The sequence below is a fragment of the Mugil cephalus genome, chromosome 10 (genome assembly GCF_022458985.1).
Source record: "Mugil cephalus isolate CIBA_MC_2020 chromosome 10, CIBA_Mcephalus_1.1, whole genome shotgun sequence".
NCBI lineage: Eukaryota > Metazoa > Chordata > Actinopteri > Mugiliformes > Mugilidae > Mugil > Mugil cephalus.
In genome coordinates, this window is record NC_061779.1 from 1,087,182 (window position 1) to 1,112,864 (window position 25,683).

The 25,683-nt window shown below is 39.1% G+C and overlaps 2 protein-coding genes across 4 annotated transcripts in view; one reads left to right on the forward strand and one right to left on the reverse strand.

Annotated features, from left to right (window-relative positions):
- Nucleotides 1–4,449, forward strand: part of LOC125014519 (c-Maf inducing protein) — a 42,135-nt gene extending 37,686 nt beyond the window's left edge. For both annotated transcript variants that reach the window (XM_047595643.1, XM_047595641.1), the window contains 2 exons: nucleotides 21–91; nucleotides 844–4,449. In XM_047595643.1, the coding sequence (XP_047451599.1) occupies nucleotides 21–91; nucleotides 844–897 (125 nt within the window). In that variant the 3' untranslated portion in view covers nucleotides 898–4,449. The remainder of the gene's footprint in view (nucleotides 1–20; nucleotides 92–843) is intronic.
- Nucleotides 4,450–5,824: 1,375 nt separating this feature from the next.
- plcg2 (phospholipase C, gamma 2) overlaps nucleotides 5,825–25,683 on the reverse strand; it is a 32,630-nt gene continuing 12,771 nt past the window's right edge. For both annotated transcript variants that reach the window (XM_047597268.1, XM_047597269.1), the window contains exons 11-33: nucleotides 25,534–25,652; nucleotides 24,394–24,479; nucleotides 23,804–23,921; nucleotides 23,056–23,224; nucleotides 22,873–22,968; nucleotides 22,185–22,271; nucleotides 21,932–22,101; nucleotides 21,151–21,351; nucleotides 20,847–20,969; nucleotides 20,581–20,761; nucleotides 19,574–19,642; nucleotides 19,372–19,481; nucleotides 18,381–18,477; nucleotides 18,233–18,305; nucleotides 17,122–17,294; nucleotides 15,490–15,592; nucleotides 12,989–13,192; nucleotides 11,758–11,897; nucleotides 11,475–11,583; nucleotides 10,484–10,651; nucleotides 7,634–7,722; nucleotides 7,398–7,552; nucleotides 5,825–6,392 (exon numbers count right to left, since the gene is read on the reverse strand). In XM_047597268.1, the coding sequence (XP_047453224.1) occupies nucleotides 6,350–6,392; nucleotides 7,398–7,552; nucleotides 7,634–7,722; nucleotides 10,484–10,651; nucleotides 11,475–11,583; nucleotides 11,758–11,897; nucleotides 12,989–13,192; nucleotides 15,490–15,592; nucleotides 17,122–17,294; nucleotides 18,233–18,305; nucleotides 18,381–18,477; nucleotides 19,372–19,481; nucleotides 19,574–19,642; nucleotides 20,581–20,761; nucleotides 20,847–20,969; nucleotides 21,151–21,351; nucleotides 21,932–22,101; nucleotides 22,185–22,271; nucleotides 22,873–22,968; nucleotides 23,056–23,224; nucleotides 23,804–23,921; nucleotides 24,394–24,479; nucleotides 25,534–25,652 (2,883 nt within the window). In that variant the 3' untranslated portion in view covers nucleotides 5,825–6,349. The remainder of the gene's footprint in view (nucleotides 6,393–7,397; nucleotides 7,553–7,633; nucleotides 7,723–10,483; nucleotides 10,652–11,474; nucleotides 11,584–11,757; nucleotides 11,898–12,988; nucleotides 13,193–15,489; nucleotides 15,593–17,121; nucleotides 17,295–18,232; nucleotides 18,306–18,380; nucleotides 18,478–19,371; nucleotides 19,482–19,573; nucleotides 19,643–20,580; nucleotides 20,762–20,846; nucleotides 20,970–21,150; nucleotides 21,352–21,931; nucleotides 22,102–22,184; nucleotides 22,272–22,872; nucleotides 22,969–23,055; nucleotides 23,225–23,803; nucleotides 23,922–24,393; nucleotides 24,480–25,533; nucleotides 25,653–25,683) is intronic.

The following is a 25,683-nucleotide window of genomic DNA, read 5'->3' on the forward strand; positions in this document are numbered from 1 at the left end:
CTGTAACTGTGTCGTTGCAGCCATGAAGAGTCTGTGTAGTCTGAACATGAACAGCACCAAGCTGACGGCCGACACATACGAGGACCTCAAGGTAAAAACGTTTCTGAATCCTTCACAATCTTCTCTTTATTTCTTCATAAAAAAAAACAAAAAAAACACTCAAAACATCGAAAGATTTTCACATGAAAGGAGACAAAGAAAAACAGTGAAACAGAAATATTAGATCTGTGCTTTAGTTCATTTATTCAGGAACATTAATCGTTTCTTCATAGCTGGACAAAAAAGTCTAGTCTGTGGGCAAAGCTTCTCCCCTCTAGTCTGTGGGCGGAGCTTCTTCAGCTTCGACTCCATTGGTTCAATAAGAAGCTTCTACAATGTCTCCAGATTTTAATTTTTATTTAATTCTTGCGGTAAAAGGGCAGATTCTTCTTATATTATATAGATTATATCAGATTATTAATATATAGATTATATCATATTCTTATTATATTATACAGATTATATCAGATTATTAATATATAGATTATATCAGATTATTAATATATTATACAGATTATATCAGATTATTATTATATTATACAGATTATATCAGATTATTAATATACAGATTATATCAGATTCTTCTTCTTTCTGCTCCTTTAAATTCAGATTTGGGAACATATGTTTATATTAATTGTTTTTTTTTTAGTCAGTGAATGAAATTAAAAACTACAACTTACTTTTACACATGCATATCCTAAAGTATGCATCCTAAAGCCTATTTTGAGTTTTATTTGTATATAAATCCCAGATGCTTCGTGTAGAACTAGATTTTCTAACAGTTTATCGTATTTTTCTCTCAAGGCCAAACTGCCCAACCTGAAAGAAGTGGACGTCCGGTACACGGAGGCCTGGTGATGTCCCCCCCCCCCCCCCCGTAACACGACCACAACATCAACACACACACACACACACACACACACACACACACACACACACACACACACCACCCGACATCTACACGGTGACGCCGCCTCCATCCATGACATCATCATTAGACCAGGAACCTCCTGAAGAAACGTCGTCGTCCTGGGACCTGAGGACACATTCAGATCAGAGGAGGAGGAGCAGGAGGAGGAGGAGGAGGAGGAGGAGGAGCCTTCATCACCTTCATCAGTGGGACCTCAGCAGAGACCTGAGGATTTTACCAACGACATAAGAGGACATTTAGGAGACATGTGACTGTACTGGGACTCTTCTCTTAGTCGTTACCCTTCATCTTTCGTACATTTTCATATTCGGTCTAAACCGACCTCCCTCCGCCTCCCTCCGCCTCCCTCCGCCTCCCTGCGCCTCCCTGCGCCTCCCTGCGCCTCCCTCCTCCTCCCTCCGCCTCCTCGCCCCCCCGGAGCTCCTCCCTCATGGCCGGGCTCAGCTCCAGGTCTCCTCTGATCCGGTCGGATCCAGGACGTAGCTCCAGACATCGGCCCCGTGGTGGAAGTTCTGCAGCTTCTTTCGTTTGGGAAACGGAGGTCGTCCCTCAGAGAGAAGAAGACTGTGCCTACTCCTCGTATACGACACAAAAAAAAAAAAAAAGGTTTTTATCAACTTGAATTAACATATTTTTCCAGACATCTGTGCTTTCATATATTGTGTGTTTCTATATAAAACATATTTGAAGATAACCGCCCCTCAGTTGTGACATTTCTGGAGCTCTGCAGGAAACGGCGTCATCTGTTCCTCGTGTGCTCTCAGTGTACGTACTGAACACCTCCCATCACTATTTAATAGTTGTGTAGCAGTAGCTGGGTAGTCTGGGACTGCCTCCTATTTATAAGTTGTGTCTTTAAATCCTCCTTTAACTCAGAAATGAAGTCCCCAGGTCCCGGGTTCGTCTGCTTTTCTGCCTCAGAAAGCAGCGATCCGTGCGTGGACCCATCACCAGCTGAGAGTTGTATATTTTCATATCCTCTGCTTTTATTTTCTTCTCGTTTCCGCCGCGGCTCTGTCCTGCAGACGCTTGGGAACAGAGGAAGGACACTCGCCAAACATCTTCAGTGAGTTTAGTTGTGCTCTCGTTTCTCGTGGAGAAACTCCACCGCTGTTCGCCACCTGTTTTTAATCATCCTGCTGTATTTATATTACGCCATAATGTTTTTTTTTTAAGATGTCGTAATTCTGATTAGAGGATAATTATTGTACATATTCAGTCACATAAGGGACAAAAACAGTTTTGAGGGGGAAAAAGAAAATGAGGCACCTTGAATTTAATCTACATTCCCACCAAGTGATGCCTGTTAGTGGAGACGATGTTTGACACCAGAACCTCCTCCTCCTGCTCCTCCTGCTCCTCCTCGTCCTCCTCGTCCTCCTCCTCGTGCCCGTCCGGTGGCTTCTGGGTGGATTTGTCTTTGAAAACACAGAAAGCAGGTTTTTATTTATTGGCGTGGGCCTGCAGGATGCTCCAGATGTTTTGTGGAGTCAGAGGACAGGAGGCGCTTTGTTTCCTATTTATTTGTGTGCCATGACAATTTCTTCTTCTTCTTTTTTTTTTTTTTTGTGGGGCCTGTAGGCCTGCGTACGGCCGCCCTCGGGCCCAGCTTTAGGACCTCATATCCTGTATGATGTACATATATATGAGTGTATATAGTCATCTTCTACCTTCCTCTCTTTTTTGACTCCTTCCCTCCTTCGTCCCGTTTCTCTCGGCCTCTTATCGGCGGCCGCTGTTGCCTTCATCTTAATGTGTGTGTGGTTGTTTTGTTGGTTTCTTCTTTTGTTTTTTCACACAGAAAAGTGCACTGTAATCTTAAAAATGTTTCAATGCATATTATCTTTTAGGTTTCCAATGTTTCTTTGATTTAATCACTTTAATCAAACATTTGTTTCCTGTGTTATTCTGTTTCTTGTTTTTTTTTTTTTTGCACATAAATGTTGCTGCGTCATCTGATGTTTTTATTTAGTGTTTTTATTTTTTTTCTTTTGTAAAAGTTTAAAATATAATAAGGGTTTGATCACTATCGCACCGAGGTTAAGGACTGAAATGGAGAGATCCTATAAGACTGTTCTGATTGGTTGTTGCCAGGATCTACCCGCGAGCCTATTGGTCGAGGCAGTTCATGTTTGATTGATATTGATTTTCTATAAAAAAAATAATAAAAAATAAAAATAATAAAAATAAAAAAAGAAGAAAAAGGAAAAAAAAAAGCCAGTAAGAAACTTTGGCGCTTTTTGGACTGAAGCTGAGATTTATTAGTTTAAACGTGGCCATTTTTTTATATTGAAGAAAAACCTGTTGTTCAGATAATCCGACCAGAGCTTTCTCATCCCGACTTTAACCAACTTTCATTTTATCCCTCCTGTTTTTGGTTTCTGTTCGTTTTTTAAGTGAATGTTTTAAAGGAGCAGTTCTTTTTGAAGAGATGACGACCAAGAGATGCTACAGCCAGCAGCTTAGCTTAGCTTAGCTTAGCTTAGCTTAGCTAAGCTAAGATCAGAAGGTGAAGAGACTTTTTTTCCCCAAATCTATTAAAATTTAAATCGAAACTTTTCTGTTAATGCCAGTTTTTAACCATGCATTTATTTTTTTTTTTAAGTTTCTAGAATCGAAATATTGCATTGTGGTCTATTTAGACCAGTTTAACCTGCAGGATTTCACATTTAATCCCCCAAAAATAGTTGTAATGTCCCAAACAACGAGCTGAAACTAAAGCCACTGGACTTCTACAGATGTTCCAGTTAAAACCTAAACTCCTCACGGGTGAAACCTCTTTGAGAAACCCAGCATGTCCAGCTGCTTGTTAGCCGTTGTCTAGTTCTTTGCTAAGCTAACTAGCTTCTGGCTGTAGCCTGGGATGTTTTGGTTTGTCATCCAGAGTGAAAGGGAACGAACGTTATTTTTTCCCAGAACTCTTCCTTTAAAGCAGATTTCAGGCGACGTTGAGCTGCCGCTTTCCAAACTGTGAGTGTGGAGTCCAGGAGGTTCTAATGGAAGGTTCTTATTTTTATTTCATTTTATTTTTAGTGTTTACCGTAGGCCGTGTGATGGTTGAATAAAAACTCCTCTCCTGTTCGGTCTCTGTATCCTGTGGAGCTCACTGCGACTTATTTTATTTTTTTTAATGTTCATTTTTTCATTCTAAACTGTAAAAGCTTCGTCTTTCACAGTTTTCATTCAAGGAACAGACTGAAAACAATCGACTATTTCCCATTCCTTGTCGTAAAAATCTCTTGTGGCAGCTGGAAAGAGGCGCCATCATGTTTCTCTCTCTTTCAGTCGCATTGATCTGCTTCTCCTGCTGGGTTATTATTCTTCTCCTTATTATTATTATTCTTATTATTCTTATTATTATTGCTGCTGCTGCTGCTCTGTGGCTGTTGTAATAAAATAACAAAAAGATCTTCAACAGGAAAATTAACAACTACGATGTGAAATAATTTCAATCAAAAATAAATTGTCTGTGAATATTGTTTGATCTGTGGAGCCATGTTTTCTTTCTTTGTCTTAATATAAGAAATGTCACTGTGAATATGAATTATATATTGATAGAAACACTAAACGGTTAGTCAGTGTATGCTTCATGCAGCCTGATTATTATTATTATTATTATTATTGTTATCAGGAAACAAGGAAACATGAATATTCGTCTCTATGCAGATGACACCAAGCCACATATATAAAATCAATTCAAGCCTTCAAATAATTATATAAATATATATATAACGCATGATTTCACCTGTGCTATGTCGTCAACATTAGGAGCATTTTCTCTTCTCGAAGTTTAAAACTAGAAAATCATTAAGTTTTTCAAATAGAGTCAAAAGGACCTGAAATAAACACAAAATGTGATCGCAAAATGAGAAAAATAAAACCATAAAATATGCAAAATGACTGAAAGTGATGCAAAAAAATGACAAAAACGGGTGCAACATGAACACAAAGAGACATAAAATGACCACAAACAGAAGCAAACCACACACAAAACCATGAAAGTCGGTAAATGACCTGTAAGACATGCAAACATGACCACAAAGACACAAAAAAGTCACGAAAAGCGGTGCAACGTGATCATGAAGACAAAAATAATAAATTGAGAAAGTGTCTGCACATTGTTTTTCTTCACAACAACTCACCTCTATGGACGAGACAGAAGTTCTTCATGTTAATGCACAATATTGCACCTAATTAATCCGTAATATGTAAATAATACACAAATAAAAACTAAATTTGTACATTTTTTTACTTAAACTATTTTATTTTGCTAGAATTTCATTTCTATTTTTTATATATTATTTTCTATTATATTTTTTTGAAAATAATACTTTATGTATTTTTAATTATTTTTTATTTTTGAACTATCTTACCACAAAGACTTGATACGTCCAAAAAGAGACACAAATAATTATTCAGAAATGTGTCCTCACATCGTTTTATGTATTTTCTTTCATGGCGGATCAGTTTGAAAGTGTTAGATGAGGAGCTGCAGGTTCATCAGACCAGGTAAAACTTTTTTATTCCTACATATTAATCTCAGGACAACTCAAACAGATACAAATACTTTTATATTATCTTTTTATATGTCATTACTTTATTATATATATGTTTTATGTATTTTTAATTATTTTATTTCTATCTTCACCTGTTTTTCTTTTTACTTGGGGGTTCATAAGAGTGTTTCTTTATTTTATTATTATTTTTTTGTTATGTGCAACTGAGCTACTGTGACCAAGTGATTTCCCTTGTGGATGAATAAAGTCTAGATCTAAGATGCAGTGGAGCAGACGACATGATCTCCAGGCACTGACTCCACATACTAGCAAACGGAGAAAATAAAATGAAGTTAAGTGAAGTGTTTCCTAATACCAAGCACACTTTATTGATCCAATTAATCAGGAAGTCACACAGGAATTACAAACATCAACCGACTCCACATGAGAAAGAGCAAAAGTTCTGTTTGATTAACGTTTCATTATTCTGATTTCACCGTCTCACACAAACATTAGAGAGGAAACAATGTCACACTGCAAAAAATAAAATAAAAAGAGTAAAACAGCCGTGGGTTTCGTCACAGTCGACACAGGCGTCACCGTTTCTGATTAAGATGAATTCAGCTCTTTAGCTTTTAACTAAATAAATACCATCAGTTTGATGACAGACTTAACGCTTCGCTGTCTGAGTTCACATTAAAGGTTTCCTACATTTCCCAGAAGGCCTTTCAACAGAATCAGAGAAAATAATAAGACCACAGATATATATTTTATTCATCTTAAATAAATAGAAAACTGTTTTGGGTAACATTGGATTGAAAACATCTGGAGAACCTCAGGGGTGACATCAGGTTTGTAGTCCGCTGCTCAGACAGATGAGTCCTCAGGAATAAAACTTACTGTTGTTTATCTTCTTCTCTTTTGTCCTGGAATGAAATGCGGAAAAAACAGCAGAAATATTAAGATTTAACCTGTTTTGTTATTTTATATTTAACTATCTTTACTAAAAATGAAATAACAAAAAATAAATGTTTTAAATTAAATAATAAAAAATCTGTAAATGTGTTTTAAGTTACTAAATGAAAAATAATAACAATGATGTTGAAAATTCACCAGAAAATAATAGGTATTTTTTGGGATATCAAATAAAGTTTTAACAAAAATAAGCAAATACTAAATTAATAGTTTAAAAATATTACAATAAAAAATTAATAAATAGAGATTGATAATAATCAATTTTATTTAATTGATGATAATTGAATAAAAAAGTATTAATTAAATAAAAAATAGTGACATTTCTCAGTAGGATTTAAAAAAAAAAAAAAAACACACTCTTTAATCAAGAGTAGCCAGAACTAAAATAATAATATATAATAATAAATGTTGAAAATTTATGGAAAAATAATAGATATTATTTAGGATATCAAATAAAGTTTTAATAAAAATAAATAAATATTGAATTAAAACATAGACACTATTTAATAATAAATAAGTAATACATTAATAGTTCTTAAATTTAAAAAAAATTACTAAAATAAATAAATTCTAAAATAAGTAAATATATAAATAAATGTTAATAAAAGCAAACATATAAGTTTTAATGATTTCTTTAAAAACTGCAACATTAAATAAAAAATATTCATTAAATATATATAATTGTTACTATATTTAAAAACCATAGATTAACAGTTTTTAAATAAAATATAAATATTAAAATTAAATTAAATTAATACGTTTCTAAAATAAATAAATAGAGTTTCACAAAAGCAAAAATAAAAAATGAAAAAATTGCAACATTAAATTAAAAATAAAAAAACAGTGGCATTTGAACAACATAATATTAATTATTGCTGTTTGAGAAAAGAAAGTAGCTAAAACTAAACATCATGTGAGGTCGTTTTTATATCATTATCTGATATACGGTGGCGTACCTGCTCCTGTCGCTGTACTCCCTGGTGAGGTGGCCTTGTTGCCGGGGCGGAGCCGACCGCTGGATGTTGGTGTGCGTGTCGTAGAGGAACGGTTCGCAGACCTCGGTCTGTTTCTTCAGGTCCCTGTAGGACGAGTACAGCGCCTCCTCGGCTTTCTGAAGACACACGAGTCAGGACAATCAGAAACGGTTCCACGGCGACGCCAACGCCCTGAACTCTGAACCGAATGAACTCACCCCCGCCTGCTGGATGCTGATGTAGACCAGCAGAGAGGCCAGCTCCAGGTTCTCACTGTAGCCGTTCTTTAGGGGGATGGAGCGGTAGCCTGAAACCAGACAACAGCACCGTCAATCTGGCTCCAAAATGCTACTGATTCACTACAGGAGGCAACGTTCACACAATTCAACCTTTGGACATTTTATTTCTCCTGGACGTCATCACATTCTACCATTGAGCTCATTATACGATCCAGAAGAAGATGGAGATTTACACATGGAACTCCCCAGGACCCCAGCCACCAAGGCTACATGCTACATAGCAATGCTAAGCTACCAGCCACCAAGGCTACATGCTACATAGCAATGCTAAGCTAACAGCCACCAAGGCTACATGCTACATAGCAATGCTAAGCCACCAGCCACCAAGGCTACATGCTACATAGCCACGCTAAGCTACCAGCCACCAAGGCTACATGCTACATAGCCACGCTAAGCTACCAGCCACCAAGGCTACATGCTACATAGCAATGCTAAGCTACCAGCCACCAAGGCTACATGCTACACAGCAATGCTAAGCTACCAGCCACCAAGGCTACATGCTACATAGCAATGCTAAGCTACCAGCCACCAAGGCTACATGCTACATAGCAATGCTAAGCCACCAGCCACCAAGGCTACATGCTACATAGCCACGCTAAGCTAACAGCCACCAAGGCTACATGCTACATAGCAAAGCTAAGCTACCAGCCACCAAGGCTACATGCTACATAGCAATGCTAAGCTACCAGCCACCAAAGCTACATGCTGCATAGCAATGCTAAGCTACCAGCCACCAAGGATACATGCTACATAGCAATGCTAAGCTACCAGCCACCAAGGCTACATTCTACATAGTAATGCTAAGCTAGCAACCACCCAGGCTACATGCTACATAGCAATGTTAAGCCAACAGCCACCAAGACTACATGCTACATAGCAGTGCTAAGCTAACTGCCACTACAAGATGGCTGCACTGTTTATTATCTATAGTACAACCATTAATCCACTAGATGGAGACAAAATACCACGTATGACCCGTGACCCTAACCAGGTGCAGGGTTCAGACTCTATGAGTCCAGTCTCCATGTGGTTCATAGCTGATGTAGAATCATGAGGACAGACTCTAAAGGACCCAGAAGATAATTAAAACTAGATCAGCTGCATTTGTTGTCAGTGGTTTTTGGATTTGATGAAATATTGAGACAAAAGAAGAAGAAATTCTGACATGATGACTGTGAAATTCAAAAGTTTGGCTACGTGTTTTTCTCCGTTAGCTGAGGCTAACTGGTTAGCTGGTTAGCTGGCTAGCTCCAGCTACGTGAAGCTGATGTTTCTAATGAGTCCCAGCATTACAGAGAGCAGAGTGCACTGTGGGTAATGTTTTAGAGCGTTTTCATAACCAACAAACTCTTGGACAGTTGTTTTTATTAGTTTAGTTGAAATCTGATCTTTTAGAGTGCAGGTGTCAAACATACGGCCCGCGGGCTAAAAGCGACTCTGATCTACAGAGTGTGAAAATTACATAGAAGATAATTTGTCTTATAACTTAGTATTGAACTGAAAGGGATTCTCCATCCTGATGTATAATTTAGTCACTCACCGTTTTCCCCAGAGTTGGATAAGTGAGAAGAAGTGATTTTAAATTGGTCCAGGCAGCCGTTAGCTTTAGCTTAGCATAGGCGCTGTAATGTACATTCACAAAAATGATAAATAAACTCAAGGTTTTTCCTAATTTCTTCTTGTGAATATTCACATTGATCTCAAATGTGGATGCAGTTAAAGGGATTAACACAGACGGGACTAATTCTGGTTTAGGTGAAAACTGATAAAAGCTGTATTTTTATTTAAACTTTTTCAGGATGAAACTTCTTAAATCGTTCTGCGCCTGCTATAAAAATAAATGGATTCAACTTGAATTATTTTGTCATTTTATTACTTTATTTTGTGTGAATAATGTCTGTCATCGTATTTTTAGTGCTTATAAATAAAAAACCCACATCAGCCCGAGTGGTTTCAGGAGCTTTGCTGGAATAAAGCACCAGGTCTTTGTGTTAATTGCAAAGTTTACGATTTACTTTTAGTCCTTTAATCTAAGAAACCAGAGAGTAAAGAGAAAACCAGTGGATATTTGATTCATATAAAACCAGAAGAAGAAAAAGGAGTTTATTTCTGGACCAGTGGTCACCATGGAGACAACTTCCTGCTTCACCCAAGTGTTTGTTTGTTTTTTTTAAATAATTCAAGTTCAGTCCATTACTTTTTATAAGAGGAGCAAAAAGATCTAAGACGTTTTTATCCCGAAAAAGATTAATTAAAAATAAAGCTTTTATCAATTCATCCAAAGAATAAAAGGACGAAACAAAACTGATGCTTTGCTCTGATTCAACAACAACCGCGACCGCTGCTTCCTGTTGTCCAATTAATTATAAACCTCCAGGTGTCTGTCGACCCAAGTCGGGGATTTTTTTCAGGTGCTTCACACGAAAAACCCCAAGTTCAAGTACAAATATAGTGAATATACAGGTCACATACAGGAATGTCGTAATTAGGGAAATTCTTGAGTTTATTTATCACTTTTGTGGCTAATTAGCAACGCTACATTACAGCTAAGCTAAAGCTAACAGCTGCCTGAACTGATTTAAAAACACTTTTTCTCCGACTCTGTGGAAAACGCTGAGAAACTAAATCAAACATCGAGGAGGAGAATCCCTTTCAGTGCAGGAGAAATATAACTGGACTTCAGCAGCCGTATTTCTTTAACACCTTTTGGGTGAATCACTAATGCGCAGAGCGTGACCTTTAAGTGAACAGCGTCTCGTGTCTGCTCACCTGAGCGGATGCCTTTGACAGGAAACGTAGCCTGAGCCAGGAAGTTCGGGTCTGAGAACATGTCCTCCTCGTTGACCACAAAGCGCAGGAACGTGAGTTCAGGCTCGTAGACGCTGAACATGACAGGCTCAGCCGGGGCTTTCCACACCGGGTTCAGACCATTATCACCTGCAAACACCACGCTAAGTTATCAAGACATGAAGGGCAACTCTCTCAAAGCCTGAACGCCCCACATGTGCAGCTGGTTCACCAGCTTCACCGAAGAACGATAAGATCTGGGCGGCTCCGACGTTCACACAGTCACACGGGTTCAGTTAGAATTTACATTTCATGTCCATGTTATTACATGTTATTATCTTATTCTTCCATTTATTTAATGATGGACATTTCAAGGCTCCACATTTCTCTGTGTCTCATGTGTTGAGATACATGAACGGATTCTGTTGATGCTAAATAAAGTCTGAATATTTGACTCGATTGACCCAGTTTTTTTTTTTTTTTTGGTATTTCAAGTTTGTTTTTAAAACCAGAAACGAAAAGTGGAAAAAGAAAACGTTTCTTAAATTCTGTAGCAATTAGACTCGTTTTTCTTTTTTACTAATGTCATTTAAAAATAATAATAAATAAAATAAAAAACAAACCAAAAAACAAAAACACTCGAGTGAAGCAGGAAGTTGTCTCCATGGTGACCACTGGTCCTCGTCTTCTTCTGCTGCTGCTTTTATGTGAATCAAATATCCACTGGTTTCTCTTTAACTTTTCAACCAACGGTAAATTTACTCGTTAAACTGATTTTCTTAAATTGAAAATCAAACAAACTGTAATTTATTTACTTTTTTTTATTGTAGAGTCTAAAAGCAAACTTGAAATACCAGAAAGTTCACGGGCCGCCCGTCTCAGTTCTTTCTCTGAGGGAAGTCAGTGTTAATAATAGATGGATGGATCAGCCCCCCCCCCCCCCGTGTCCCCCCCAGTGTCCCCCCTCCCTTACGATAGACGATGGTCTTGTACTTCTCTTCCGTGTGTCCACACAGCTCGATCTCCACGAACGGGCTGGCGATGCTGCGTCCGGGTCGAGGAAGGTGTCTGGCAGCGATCACCTGTTCACACCAAACCAACATCAGCTCGTCCATTCATTTAAATGAGCCTCAGCAGCAGCGCCACCATGTGGTCATCAGAACACTGAATCAGCTGCTGTGTGTAATGGATAATGGAGGGAAGGGAAGAAGGAAGGAAGGAAGGGAGGAGGGAAGGTTATGATGGGGGGGCCGTACCCTGACCACTATGTTGTACTTGATTTTCTTCTTCTCCTGTTGAGGCTCGTAGCTGTCGTCACGCATGGCCTCCGGCTGCAGCACATACCCCGTACGTCCGTTCAGACTGAAGAGGGCGCTGTTCAGCTGGGTGTATTTATCTGAGGGGACACATCATTTCACATGTTTCTCTCAGTTTCACAATCAAAAGTCATAATATCTTATTTTATAATGGCTTGTAGTAAGTTATAAGTTACATATACATTCATTATAACTGGTTTATTCTATGTTACTTATTTTAACTGAGCTTTTCCGCTCAGTCTCATGTCGGTGTTTGTCTGGGACAAATAAAGTTTGCACGTTGTTGCATCTTATTACCTTCATAATCCTTGAACTTCCTGGTAACTGCTGAAGGAATCAGTCTGGAATATATATAATATATTTTTACGTCTCTCTATTTCTTGTACTTTTGTTCATATGCAGATTTTGTACATTTCTGACCAATTCATTTTATTTTACTAGATTTTTATTGTTTTTATTTATTAACTATCTTCACCTATTTTTACTTTCTAGATTTTGTCTTTAATGGTATTTTATTTTTATTTGTTATTATTATTTTTAAGTTTCATTTATTAACTATCATCACTTATTTTTATTTTACTAGATTTTGAGTTCTATTATATTTTATTTTAATTTAATTTATTATTTCTATTGTTTTATTTTATTGTTTCATTATTTTGAATGTTTTATTTTATTTTGCAACTATCGTCATCTATTTTTATTTCTAGATGTTGACTTTTATTTTGTTATTATATTAGATTTATTAGTTTAGTTTTTATTTTTATTTCTATTTTGTAACTATCTTCACCTATATTATCTTACGAGATTTTCACTTGTATTCTATTTTATTTTACTTTTTCCTTTCTATTACTTTTATTATATTATTTTAGTTTTATTTTGTAATTATTTTTTACTGGATTTTGACTTTTATTCTATTTTTTTATTTTACTTTATTATTTGTATTATTTTTATTAAATATATTTATTTTATTTTGTAACTATAATCACCTATATGTATTACTTATTTTATTTTATTCTATATTTTATTGTCTGTTTTATTTCTATATTTTTATTTATGTATATTTTTAAATTATTAAACTATTTTTTTCAAACCTGAGCTACTGTGACAAGTATTTTCCGTGGTGGATGAATAACGTTTAAAGTAAAAACAGGGGCCCTCCCCCCCGACGTACCTGCAGTCTGGAAGTTCAGAGCCACCATGTGGCAGCCGACGGCCCACATGGGGTAGGGGTCGTAGTTTGAGGACTCCATGCGTTGGCCTTTAGGGTAGATACGGCTCAGAGCTTTGCGGTTGTAGCGCAGGAAGTCTTTGGTGCGACTCTTTCCAGGCATCTTGTTTTCCACAAAGGAACGAACCTCCTTGTAGGTGTAGCTGTCTACAAAGACAGAAAGAGGAGGAAGGTTTAGGGTCAATGACACCAACAGGCCAATGAGAGCAATGAAGTGGTCGATCAGTGGCAGCTCAGCAACAGTCATGTTGTGTCTTTGTCCTTCTGCCATGATTTCCAGCACTACTGAGCATTTTACATCCCTTTGTAGTTGTTGTGTGTCTCCTTTAACTGGTTTTGTATTGTTGCCTTTATTCATTTGTAGCCATCTTGTTGCTCTGTAGTTATTCATCTTTGCAGTTGCTAGTCTGTTTTTTGTTGATTTTTTTTGGTATAGTTTTAGTCTTGTTAAGAATTTTTGTTTTTAAATTAGAGTGAAACTTCAGCTGAAGACAAGACACCGAGCTAAGACGGCGGCCATCTTTGTTTTTTTTCAGACACAAAGAAGCAACTTATTTTTCGTCTGTGGAATATTTGGTTGGAATAGTTGTTAAAACGTAAAAAAAAACTGCTGTTATATATTCATCCACAGACTGTATAGAAAGATGAACTGCTGCTCTAATGTGAAATCAAAGCTAGTAGAGCTCCCCCTGGTGGCTGGAGGCTGCAGTGTAGGTTATAAGCTCCACCCCCTACATGTTAGTGCCAAATAAAACACTAGTTTCAGTCATTTCGGGTAGATTAAATGAACCTTCAAGTGTCATTTTTTTTTAAAGTTCCGTTTTAATTTGTTATTTGATGCTATGGAAACAGGATGATAAAACGTTATGAGGAGACTTTATAACCATTATTTTATACGTCTATGGAGGAGACGTGTTAGTCCATATTTATATACGGTCTATGGAGGAGACGTGTTTAGTCCTATTTATTACGTCTATGGAGAGACGTGTTAGTCCAATTTAATTTATACAGTCTATTGGAGGAGACGTGTTTAGTCCATATTTATATACGGTCTATGGAGGAGACGTGTTTAGTCCATATTTATATACAGTCTATGGAGACGTGTTTAGTCCATATTTATATACAGTCTATGGAGGAGACGTGTTTAGTCCATATTTATATACAGTCTATGGAGGAGACGTGTTTAGTCCATATTTATATACGGTCTATGGAGGAGACGTGTTTAGTCCATATTTATATACAGTCTATGGAGACGTGTTTAGTCTATATTTATATACGGTCTATGCAGGAGACGTGTTTAGTCCATATTTATATACAGTCTATGGAGGAGACGTGTTTAGTCCATATTTATATACAGTCTATGGAGGAGACGTGTTTAGTCCATATTTATATACAGTCTTTCAGCCTCACTAAAATCTTTACATCTTTTTTCTCTTCTCTTCTCTTTAAATGTCTCTGAACTCATCTTGTTTCTGTTGTTGTCGTGCACCATATATTTAAAAGACCAAGTTCAAACATTTCTCTCACAGTTTGAATCTGCATAACGCTTTCAGGCCTCCCTCTCATATTTGGGTCATGCACATTTCTAAAGAAGTGGAAACACTGAGTTGATGCCAGTCACAGCAAAACGGTTGCTGTTTCCCACCAGCTCGTCAGAGTGACCTGCTGCAGGCGCGTAGTTACGCATCACTCGCTGTATTTCCATATTTAGAGCGGGTAACAGGAAGCTGTCTCGTCTTCAGATCTTTTCCTTTGGCCACATCCTGTTTGTTGTGCAGCTCTCTGTGGTGAAACCGTTTCTCCTCTTCTCAGCGTCGCAGCCGACGACTACATCAAGTCGTTCACTGTCTCCAAAATAATCCATCCCACCAGAGTCTGAACACCTCCAGCTTCCTGCCTGGTCCAGAACCTTCACAGCAGCTCACAGCTTCTTTTCACTGTGCTTCATTCTCTTTATCCTTTAAACATCTTATCTTAACACATCTCTGCACAAAGTATTTTATATTACAGTCTTAAAGTTTTTAATTTCTCTTAAATAAAACCTACAAAAGCAGCTTCTCAAAATTAAATCGTTCCTCTGGTGGTTTATGTGACAGCAGCAGCTTCATGAGCCAATCAGAGCTCTGGACTCTGTCAGCTGTGTTTGAGTAAACGCTGCATGATGGAACATGTCATTTTCTGATGGTTTCATTCATAAAAGTCACTTATAGGATTCAACCACCTGTTATTTTTTAACTGTGTTCCATCTTTGATTCCTCCTGAATTAAACCACTTAGAGAGATTCTAGAAACTTCAATGACTCCAACATGTTACTGAACATCCCTCAGTTACTCTGACTTCGTTCAGTTTATTTCTCTTTCTTTCTTTCTGTCTCCTTTATTTTAATTTCTATCGTGTCTTTTCTAACCCCCCCCGGGCGCCTGTCTCCGTGTCCCCGTCTTTACCGAATCGGTCCTTCTCTTTGCTGCGAGGCTGACAGTAGACGACCAGGTCGGACATCTCCATGGCGACCTCGGCCTTCTTCTCCACCTCCTCCTGCTGCCTCATCTGAGCTCGGACAGAACAGAAAGAGAAAGGAAGCGGCGGTGAAACGCTCACGTCCCAACACCGACAACACAAACACACCGGAGCTACAACGTGGACTCGTTGAGTTCGTGTTAGCTCGTTAGCCTGATTAGCTAATGATTTATTACATAAACAAATCAGAATCAGCTGAGTCTTAAATAATAATAAAAATGAATCTAAACACGTTCAAATACAACTTCAACAGTTGTGTTGTTCGACAAACGATTTTACAATTTGTCGAGTATTTAGTGATTTAGCCTCTTTTAGATTGTGTGTCTGTAGGAGCTTTATGTCTCTGTCATAATTTAGCATTTTGTGTCTCCGTGTGGTCACTCTGAGTGTATTTGTAGTTGTGTTTTTTTGTCTCTGCAGTAGTTTTGTGTGTCTATAGTTGTGCGCTTGTTTTTCTGGGTCAAACCGTTTGTTTTCTTTTTACGTCTGTTTCAGTTCGTCGTTGTGTCTTTGTTGTCACACCTCTGTGTAGTAGTTGTTGTGTGTAGTTGTTCCTGTGTCATCACCGCTGTTCTCATTAAGTGTTTAAACCTCTTTGCAGTCACATTGTGTTTCTCTTCAGGTGTGTGTCTGTTTGTATGTCGTCATGTCATGTTGTCGCTTTGTTAACTGTCTTTTGTAGTCACGTTGTCGTTCTATAGTTGTGTGTTCTGTTCTGGGTTGTGTCTCCTTGTGATCATTTTGTCTCTCTCTAGTTGTTGTGTCTCTGTAGTTTAGTGAGTCTTTGTAGTTTGTAGTTTTGTGTTTGTTGCTAGTGCAGGAAGAGCGACATCAGACCGAGAGTCTGTGACCCGTCCATGAACCCAACTATGACTGTGTGTGTTTGTGTTGCAGCCTGTAGGAGTTGAACTTGTGTGTTGTGTTGTGTTGTGTTGGCTGTGCTGTACTGTGCTATGTGGTGCGGTGCCGTGCGGTGCCGTGTTGGGTTGTGTTGTGTTGTGTTGTGTTGTGTTGTGTTGTGTTGTGTTGTGTTGTGCTGTGTTGTGCTGTGCTGTGCTGTGTTTTGCTGTGCTGTGTTTTGTTGTGTTGTGTTGTGTTGTGTTGTGTTGTGTTGTGTTGTGCTGTGTTGTGCCGTGTCGTGTTGTGTTGTGTCGTGTCGTGTTGTGTTGCGTTGCGTTGTGTTGTGCGGTGCTGTGCTGCTGTGTTGTGTTGTGTTGTGTTGTGTTGTGCTGTGCTGTGCTGTGCTGCTGTGTCGTGTCGTGTCGTGTTGTGTTGTGTCGTGTTGTGTTGTGACGTGTCGTGTCGTCGTGTCGTGTCGTGCAGTGCTGTGTCGTGTTGTGTTGTGTAGTTCTGTGTTGTGTCGTGCTGTGTTGTGTCGTGTCGTGTTGTGTTGCGTTGCGTTGCGTTGTGTCGTGTCGTGTCGTGTCGTGCAGTGCTGTGTCGTGTTGTGTTGTGTAGTGCTGTGTCGTGTCGTGTCGTGTCGTGTCGTGTCGTGTCGTGTCGTGTCGTGTTGTGTAGTTCTGTGTCGTGTCGCGTTGTGTCGGGGGGCGGGGCCTGACCTCCTGTTCCCGGTGGTACTGTTTGCTCATCTCTCTCTGCGTGATGTCCCAGGCCACCTGGTACCAGGCGAACAGCTCCTCCAGAGAATCTGCAGCCAGGTCGAACTGCAGGCTGTCGTCCTCCGTGTTGTTCAGAGTCAACACGTGCGGTTTCCCGTTCTTACCGTTCTTCACTGGAAACCACAAGAGAATCAGGACCCAGGTCCTTCAGAGAACTGATCCACATTTAATTAAATAACCTTAAAACCACAAATCTTTATACTTCTAACCTGACAACATGACACGTTACTCAATAGAGGTACGCTAGGCTAGACTAGGCTAGGCTAAACTAAACTAAACTAGGCCTGGCTAGGCTAGGCTAGGCTAGAATAATCTTAACTTAACTTAACTTAACTTAACTTAACTTAACTTAACTTAACTTAAGTTAGACTAGACTAGGGTAGGCTATGCTATGCTAAACTAGGCTACAATAAGCTAAACTAGACTAGGTGAAACTAGGCTAAACTTAACTAAACCAGAGTAGGCTAGGCTAGGCAAGGCTAGGCTAGACTAAGCTAAACTAAGTTACACTAGACTAAACTAAACTAGGCTAGACTAACTTAAACTTAGCTAAGCTAAGTTAGACTAATCTAGGCTACAGTAAACTAAACTAAACTAAACTAAACTAAACTAAACTAAACTAAACTAAACGTTTTGTGTCTTTACACGTGTGTTATTCTATGTTGTTGTGTAAATTTGAAAAATAATAAATATTATAATTTAAATGAAAGTCTGGTTTCTAATTTTTCCTTCATAAAGGAAACAGGATCATGTTCGGTGTTTACTCCCTGTAGCGTAGCAGATTTTAACAATAATAAGACATTTTAATGATAAAGTCACTTCCTGCTGTGTCTTTGTGTGTCTTTGTGTGTCTGTTGTGTGTTTGTGAAGCGTGCATCGCTGCAGTCTGACGGTGATTCATATTTAAATAATAATAGCAGAGTCAGGAAATGAGACAATCTGCCAATAAAAGCGTAGACGTCGTAGCTCAGACGCTCTGAGAGAATAAAGGTTTAAAAGTTCAAGGAGCAGTGACGGGGACTCGTCCACGCGTTGGACGACCTGGACTCACAGTTCTGGATGTTGCTCTTGGAGATGTCCACGATGCCTTTACACAGTTCACCCAGCGGGTTGTCTTCCATGTCCTGTTCCAACATCAGCACGTCATTACATTCAGCCTTTTTTCATTTAAACAACGTGACCTGGACCCGAGTCCTGACCTGAGTCCTGTTGTTGGGGAGGACGTCGTTGGACACTTGCTCCACGTAGTTGGCTGGAAAGAAGAGCTGCAGCTTTCCGCCGTAGTCGCCTTTCCACCTGCAGCGGCACGTTAGAGATTTACCCACGGAAAGAGTCAAAGAACGAGACACAAACACGTCCACTGACACACAGACACAAGAAAAGAGCAACAAAGACACGTTTTTAAAGCTTTGATTTAAGACTCGATAAATATACGACGCTCCAACTCTTTCTGCTTTTCATTTATTTTCTTACTCTTATATTTATTTATCCAGACGGAGAAGAGAAACACTGTGAACTGTAGTGGGATTTATTTATTTACTTATCTACTTCTTCTTTTTGGTCAGAGGAGAAAAAGGGTTTTGTGTTGTTACCTCATCACAAGAAGGGAGTGAATTCATTATTGTTTATTATCGTTATTCTTTATCCTGGTCTGATAAAAATAAAAAAATAAAAAATAAATAAATGAATTAAAACTAGAAAAATGAAGAAAAAATGTTTCAAAAATGTTTTTACACGTCTACCACACTGTTGTACACGTTGTAAACCGAATTCATTTGTTTTATTTTTCTCCTCTTTCTCTCTGTGTTTCGAGTTTGTGTCTAAATGTTTGTGTCTTTTATGTTTTTCCTGGAAAATTAAATTGTTGGATTCTGTGGCAACTGAAAAAATACAAAAAAAATGGAACAAACTAAAAATAAATTACCCCCCAAAGACACACGAAACCACACGACAGAACACAAAACGATTCCCATCATCAGACTGGAGGACTCGCACAACATCGACAAAGAGACAAGAGACACAAAACTGCCACAACAACCACAAAGTGACACACAAATGAGGGACGTCGTATGTCTCTGTGTCTCTTTTCTATGTAAGAAGGTGCGTGTGTGTTGTGTTGTGTTGTGTTGTGTTGTGCTGTGTTGTGCTGTGTTGTGTTGTGTCGTCTCGTGTCGTGTCGTGTCGTCTCACCAGCCGTCGTTGTCCTTGCACACGTTGTGTATCAGGGCCCCGGTGACGAAGCTGAGCTCGTCCGGTCTCTTGGCCTGGTAGCTGTACAGAGCCTTGACTGTGTTCTTAGGCTGGAGACACACAAACAAACACAACGTGAGACACACCAGAGACCAACAAACGTGAGACACAACCGCTGCGCGTTTAACAGACGCGTCCTCACCAGCGACGGCTCGATCTCGTTGGGCTCCACGTACGTTTTCACATCGTACAGAGACGCACAGTTTTTCTCCTGAGAAACACAAACGCATCGTCAGCATCAAGATGTAGAACAACAACAACAACAACAACAACAACAACAACAGGAAAACGACACAACACAGATCTGATCTCCACAGAGAAACACACTCAGCACTAGAACACACAACCTCATCAATAACTATTGATTATTTTACTTTAAACACATTGAGAATCATTTAAAAAAAGTAATATTCATTTTTTTGTTTTTATTCTTTAAATGAGTTGAATATTCTAAAATTAATTTATTTTTATTTATATTGAGAATCATATTATTTATAATTTGTATATATATTTTTATATAATTTATTCTTTAACAAAAATATTTTTTCTGTAAACAAAAACATGTAATTTTGTTTATATATGAATTAATTATACACAATTATTTTAATATATTGTTTTCTCGAAACAAATTGAGAATGAGAAGAAATGGACATTAAATAGCCATTTTTTATATATATAATTATTCTTCAATAAATAATTATTGAGAATTACATATTTTACATATTTTGTAATTATATGTTATACATAATTTAATTTATAATAAATCGTATGAATAATGAACAAACAGAATTTCTGTAAACTAATTAAGAACTATAAAAATGCAATTTTGTTTATATATTATTCAATTATTCATTATTATTTTAATATACTGTTCTGTATATATTAACATACATTTTCTGTAAATGATTGTTGAATTTAGTGCATATATATTATCATATATAGTTTTATGTATTGTTGTAATTATTATTAATTATATTACATTTATATTTGATCATTTATATTAGATTTATTTTTATTTTCTTTGTCAATGCTTTTACTGAATTCGACTAAAACTCTCTTGTCTCTCCCGTTTTTTAATTTTATTTACAGTTTCCAGATCGTAGCCTCGTCCAGTTTGTGTTGTTTCCTCTACGTTTTCCATGAACCCACCGTGATGAATCGGTCCACCAGCTCCGGAGTGACCGGGTAGCGGAGCTTGATCTTTCGATACAGCGGCTTCTTCCTGAAGTAGTTGACCAGCTCCACCAGGCTCTCGAACTCGGTGGTGGTTCCCAGCAGGTAGACGCCGCCCTCCTTCTGGATCCGGCAGTGCTTCACCTTCCCGTCGCCTCTGAGGCATCAACACAACACGTTCAGAAAACGCGTCGTCGTCCTCCCGACGGAGACGAGCAGAGAGCAGCTTTCTGCTCCTGTACCTGAATGTGATGGCGAACGAGTCCGGTTCTCCTTCTCTCTGACGGATGAGGAACGCTCCGTCTCTGGGGATCCTCAGGAGATAATCCTCAGCCTGACCTCTGCTCAGGTTACTGTAGAACCACCTGGAGACAGCACCAGCACCGAGGCAGCCATCTTTAAACCACAACTACAAACCACACAACTCCTTCCTTCCTTCGCTGAATTAAAATGTGAAGACTCTTTTTAAATCATTAAAGACCAGGTGAGTTGTTAACATGGTGTTAAAAGGAGAGGGGGCGGTGGTTTTGTGTTGTGGTAACAAACCCTTCTTGCAGGTGTGGGTCTGGTTTCGGGACGGCGTCCATGAGGCGCAGCTCGAAGTCCTGGCAGCACAGTGGGTATTCTCTGTAGTGCTGGATCAGGGTGTAGACGCTGGGGAAGTGCAGGTTGGGCGTCAGGTAGAAGTAAGTGTGTCCGCCCTCTGATCCGGAGCGAATGCGACAGTGCTGGACCCTCCCGTTACGCCTGGAACACGTAGAAAAATAATCCGTCGTCACGATTAATCTGATTAAACATCTGAACCCAGAGAAGCATCTGCAGCAGAGCGACTGTGAACGTGTCTCAGTTTGTCCCAGTAGCGTTAGCGTTAGCACCAGCTGATCCGGTAGTGACAGGCAGCAGAACCAACCCATAAAGATGGAAGACGCTAAACAGCACGTTGGTCCTCTCCATGGGACATTTGAGGACAAAGACACCAAGAGGGACCAGTGGAGACACATCAAGTATCATCACACTCTGCAGGAAGGAGTTTTCTTTCCAGCTTCAAACAGCACATGAACCAAGCCAAGCATACGTTAGCCGGGGATTCTGCTAGCACTTGGGCTAACGCGACTAACAGCTGGAGACAAACCAAGACAAACCAGGACAAAGACAAGCTGCCAATGCCGTCTCCGTAGCAGCAGGGACACATTAATGTGGACACATGTCCCCTTCCATCTAGAGTCTGTTGCTCATGCAAAATGAAATGTGAATGTTGCAAAAAACGTCCAAGCAGCAGATGATGTGTGGATGTTTAAGGATGTGTTGCATATGTGGGACGTTGTACCAGAAGGAGAGGGTCCAGTCTCTGGCGACGGTGTCGCTCGGTCGGACCAGGAAGGTTCCGTCTCTTCCTCCGTTCTCTGCACAGTAATTATGGATGAGCCGCTCGGCCATTTGCCGTCCCTCCTTCAGGTGGTTGTGAAACCAGGGCTCTGAGCTGTGCAGGTCCTGGTACTGAGAAACCACAAACATACTCATTTATTTCCCAATACATTTAAGGTTCGAGTTCCTGTATCATGATTTAAATTCCCTCCTACCTTCCTGGGATCCTCATCCTCCTCCTCATACTCTTCTGCATAGTACAGCTTGTCGTCAGAGATCACACAGTAGTGCTTGTTCCATCTCTGATGAAGAGAAACACACATTTACATGTGTGGGTGTTCAAATGCAAAACGAGATGCATACAGAGTGTGTTACATCCTGGAAGCATCACTGAGCAGGTCGACTGGGAAAAGACCCCGGGACCCAAAGGAAACGATTCCAATGACGGACAAGATGCTTGTTGTTGGAAAGTGAAACAAATACAGATTAGACGGCAGATTGACGACAAAGAGACTCAGAATAAGCAAAACTTAAACACTGAAAAGAGACAGAACTACACAAAATTACTAGAAAGAGACAAACAAAAACACAAAGAAGAAAAACACAACTGGACACAAAACTGTCAAAAAGAGAAAATTACTAGAAAAAAAAATGCAAAATGACCAGAAAGAGACAGAAGTTAAACCTCTTTTCCTAAATATTATAATAAAAAAATAATTTCAGTTTATTTACTTCATGCTGCAGCAGGTGAATTTTATCACAGTGAAACTAGTGGTGCTAAATGCTAACTAGCATAGCATAGCTCTGAGTCCAGCAAAAAGCTTAATTAGAGATTAAACAGGAATGTTTTGCAGGTGTTAATGACACATTTATGTAGATATTATCTGTTAAACCTGACAGTACCTGGTCCACAGGGTCCCAGATCTCCAGGTCTCCCTGTTTCTGGCCCTTCCTGAAGTCCTTGCTGGTCCCTCCTCCCTCCACATTCAGCTTCTTGTGCTGCAACGAAGAGAATGAGATCCATCAGGACCCGGGGAACCGTCGCCCCCTCCCACCGTTGACCCGGCCCAGACGGTTTTCAGGTACCTTGAGTATGATCTTGCCCTTCAGCTGAGTGGGTGAAGGCAGCTGCTCGGCCATTTGCTCCACGGGATCCACCAGCAGTTTGTCTCCAAACACGTCTCTGAAGATACGAGCCATCTGACGCTGCTGCTCTATGGGACAATGCTCCTCGATGGACAGGATCACCGGGTACCTGAGGAAACATTAGGGTTTTAAGGCTCATCATTCACACAAAGTGAAGACGAGGCGTCGCTTTAATCTAAAGCCATGAAATAAAGACACATATTCTGCAGGAAAAACAACAATACTGGCTTTACATTAGATTAAAAATACTCAAAGAGACAAAACGTTTTCTGCAGGAAAAAACAAGACAAGAATAAAAAGTAGACTGGCATCCCAAGATGAAATAAAAAGATAAATAAACCTAAACAGTGACACTAAATCCAATTAAAATCAGATAATTTAATTTAACAGCTTTTACCATAAAATGCATGGACTTAAAAACTATGAACACATTCAGATTCCAGATATTCTAAATATAGAAAATATGGGAATTAGGCCTAATTGTTCTGGACTTTAAGTCAAATCACAGATTTTCGGACTTAATGATGTTTTTTCTTGTCAATGACAGAGACATGAAACATAAACCACCCTCTTGTAATCCCTGTAATCCAGGCTTATAATGTAGTTTTATTCAGACCTAATATCAGTTTAAAACCTGGTACAACAGCTGGGGGAGACACTATAAAACCTGATTTGTGGTTATTCTTACTCTGAGGTGACGAAGGCGTGTTCGTTTATGGCTTTGACCACATCCTCAAACTTGATCTTGGTCGTCCTTGTCCATCCGTGGTAGATGATGGGCTCCCCGGGGCCCTCCCAGCAGTCCACTGCTCAACACCAACGATAATAACAGGAAACCAAAGCTTACACCAGGTTATTCAATCACTGTCAATGAACTGGTGAACTACACTTTACTACAGGGGCGTTACTACCAGCCTCAGTCTCAGCCTCAGCCCAACCTCACGGATCTCACCAGTCCAGGCCTTAACCTCAGGCCCAGAAACCCTGGTACCGGCCCAACCACCAGGTACCACCAGCACACTGGGCTGGAGGTCTAACTAGAGCATGAGATGCTGCGTTGATGTATGTGTTGGTAATGTTTTTTTAGCATCTAGATTCTCTTTAAGAACGACCCAAGATCTGTTTCATACGCATCAAATTATTAGCAATGAGATCTGAAACGTGTGGCATCCAACAAGAAAGTCAGTGATGCAAATGTTTTCTTTAGTTTGGCTCTTTCACCATGATGCTGATGATTTAATTAAAACGTATTAATGATCCAAGAAGCTTCATACTGACGTTCAACGCAGCGACATCCCAGACGCAGACAGCGGACGTAGGCCTCGGTGGACGACTCACTGCGGATCTGATCACCTGTCAGGTAACTGTTGGACAGGAGGAGACAACAGGAGACAACATGAGAAACAGGAGACACGCTGGATTACCTTCTGTTAGTTGATTCATCCAGTAAAGCGTTTATAATGAACGACCAATAGCTAATGTTAATGAATGACTGACCTTATAAAACCAGGTAATAGTTAATTATTTACCTCTCGGGCACAAAACATATCAATTATCAGATTGAACATTTTCTGTGTTTATATTAAGTTTGAAATCACAAAACAACACAAAGAAAAAGGCAACTACTACAAAGAAACATACAAACCACAGGGAGACAAATAACAACTACACAAGCTACACAACAAAGACACATGCAGCTACTACAAACATGCAACGACTGCACAAAAGACACAAAGAGTCCAAAGACTGCAAAACAACAACCACAGACAGAAAACAACTACGGCAAAGGACCATCAACCAACTCCATGGAGACACAAAGAAACTACAAAGACACAAATAATAACTACAAAGAAACAAAACTACAAAGAGACAAAACTACTACAAAGAGACAAATAATAACTACAAAGACACAAATAATAACTACAAAGAGACAAAACTACTACAAAGAGACAAATAATAACTACAAAGAGACAAATAATAACTACAAAGACACAAATAATAACTACAAAGAGACAAAACTACAAAGAGACAAAACTACTACAAAGAGACAAATAATAACTACAAAGAGACAAAACTACTACAAAGAGACAAATAATAACTACAAAGAGACAAAACTACTACAAAGACACAAATAATAACTACAAAGAGACACAACTACTACAAAGAGATAAATAATAACTACAAGGAGACAAATAATAACTACAAAGAGACAATTTATATAAATCTAAAAACCTAAGACCTAAAAAACAACTATCACAAAGAACAACAACAAAGAGACACAAAACTACAACGAGACACAGATCAACTACAGACAGAAAACAACGACCGCACAGAAGCACAAGACCACACCCATCAACAACTACACATGTGTAGTTAGTGTGTTTGTGTGTTTGTGTGTTTGGGTGCAGTCAGACTGACGTGTTGTGGGAGGAGCTGATCCAATAATGGGACAGAGGGTTGTTCATGTCCAGGTCTACGATCTCCGAGAACTTCTCGTCCCAGATGGAGTTTTCCTTGGAGAACAGGAAACCGAGGAACTAGAGGACGGAGACAAAGACTTGAGGTTTT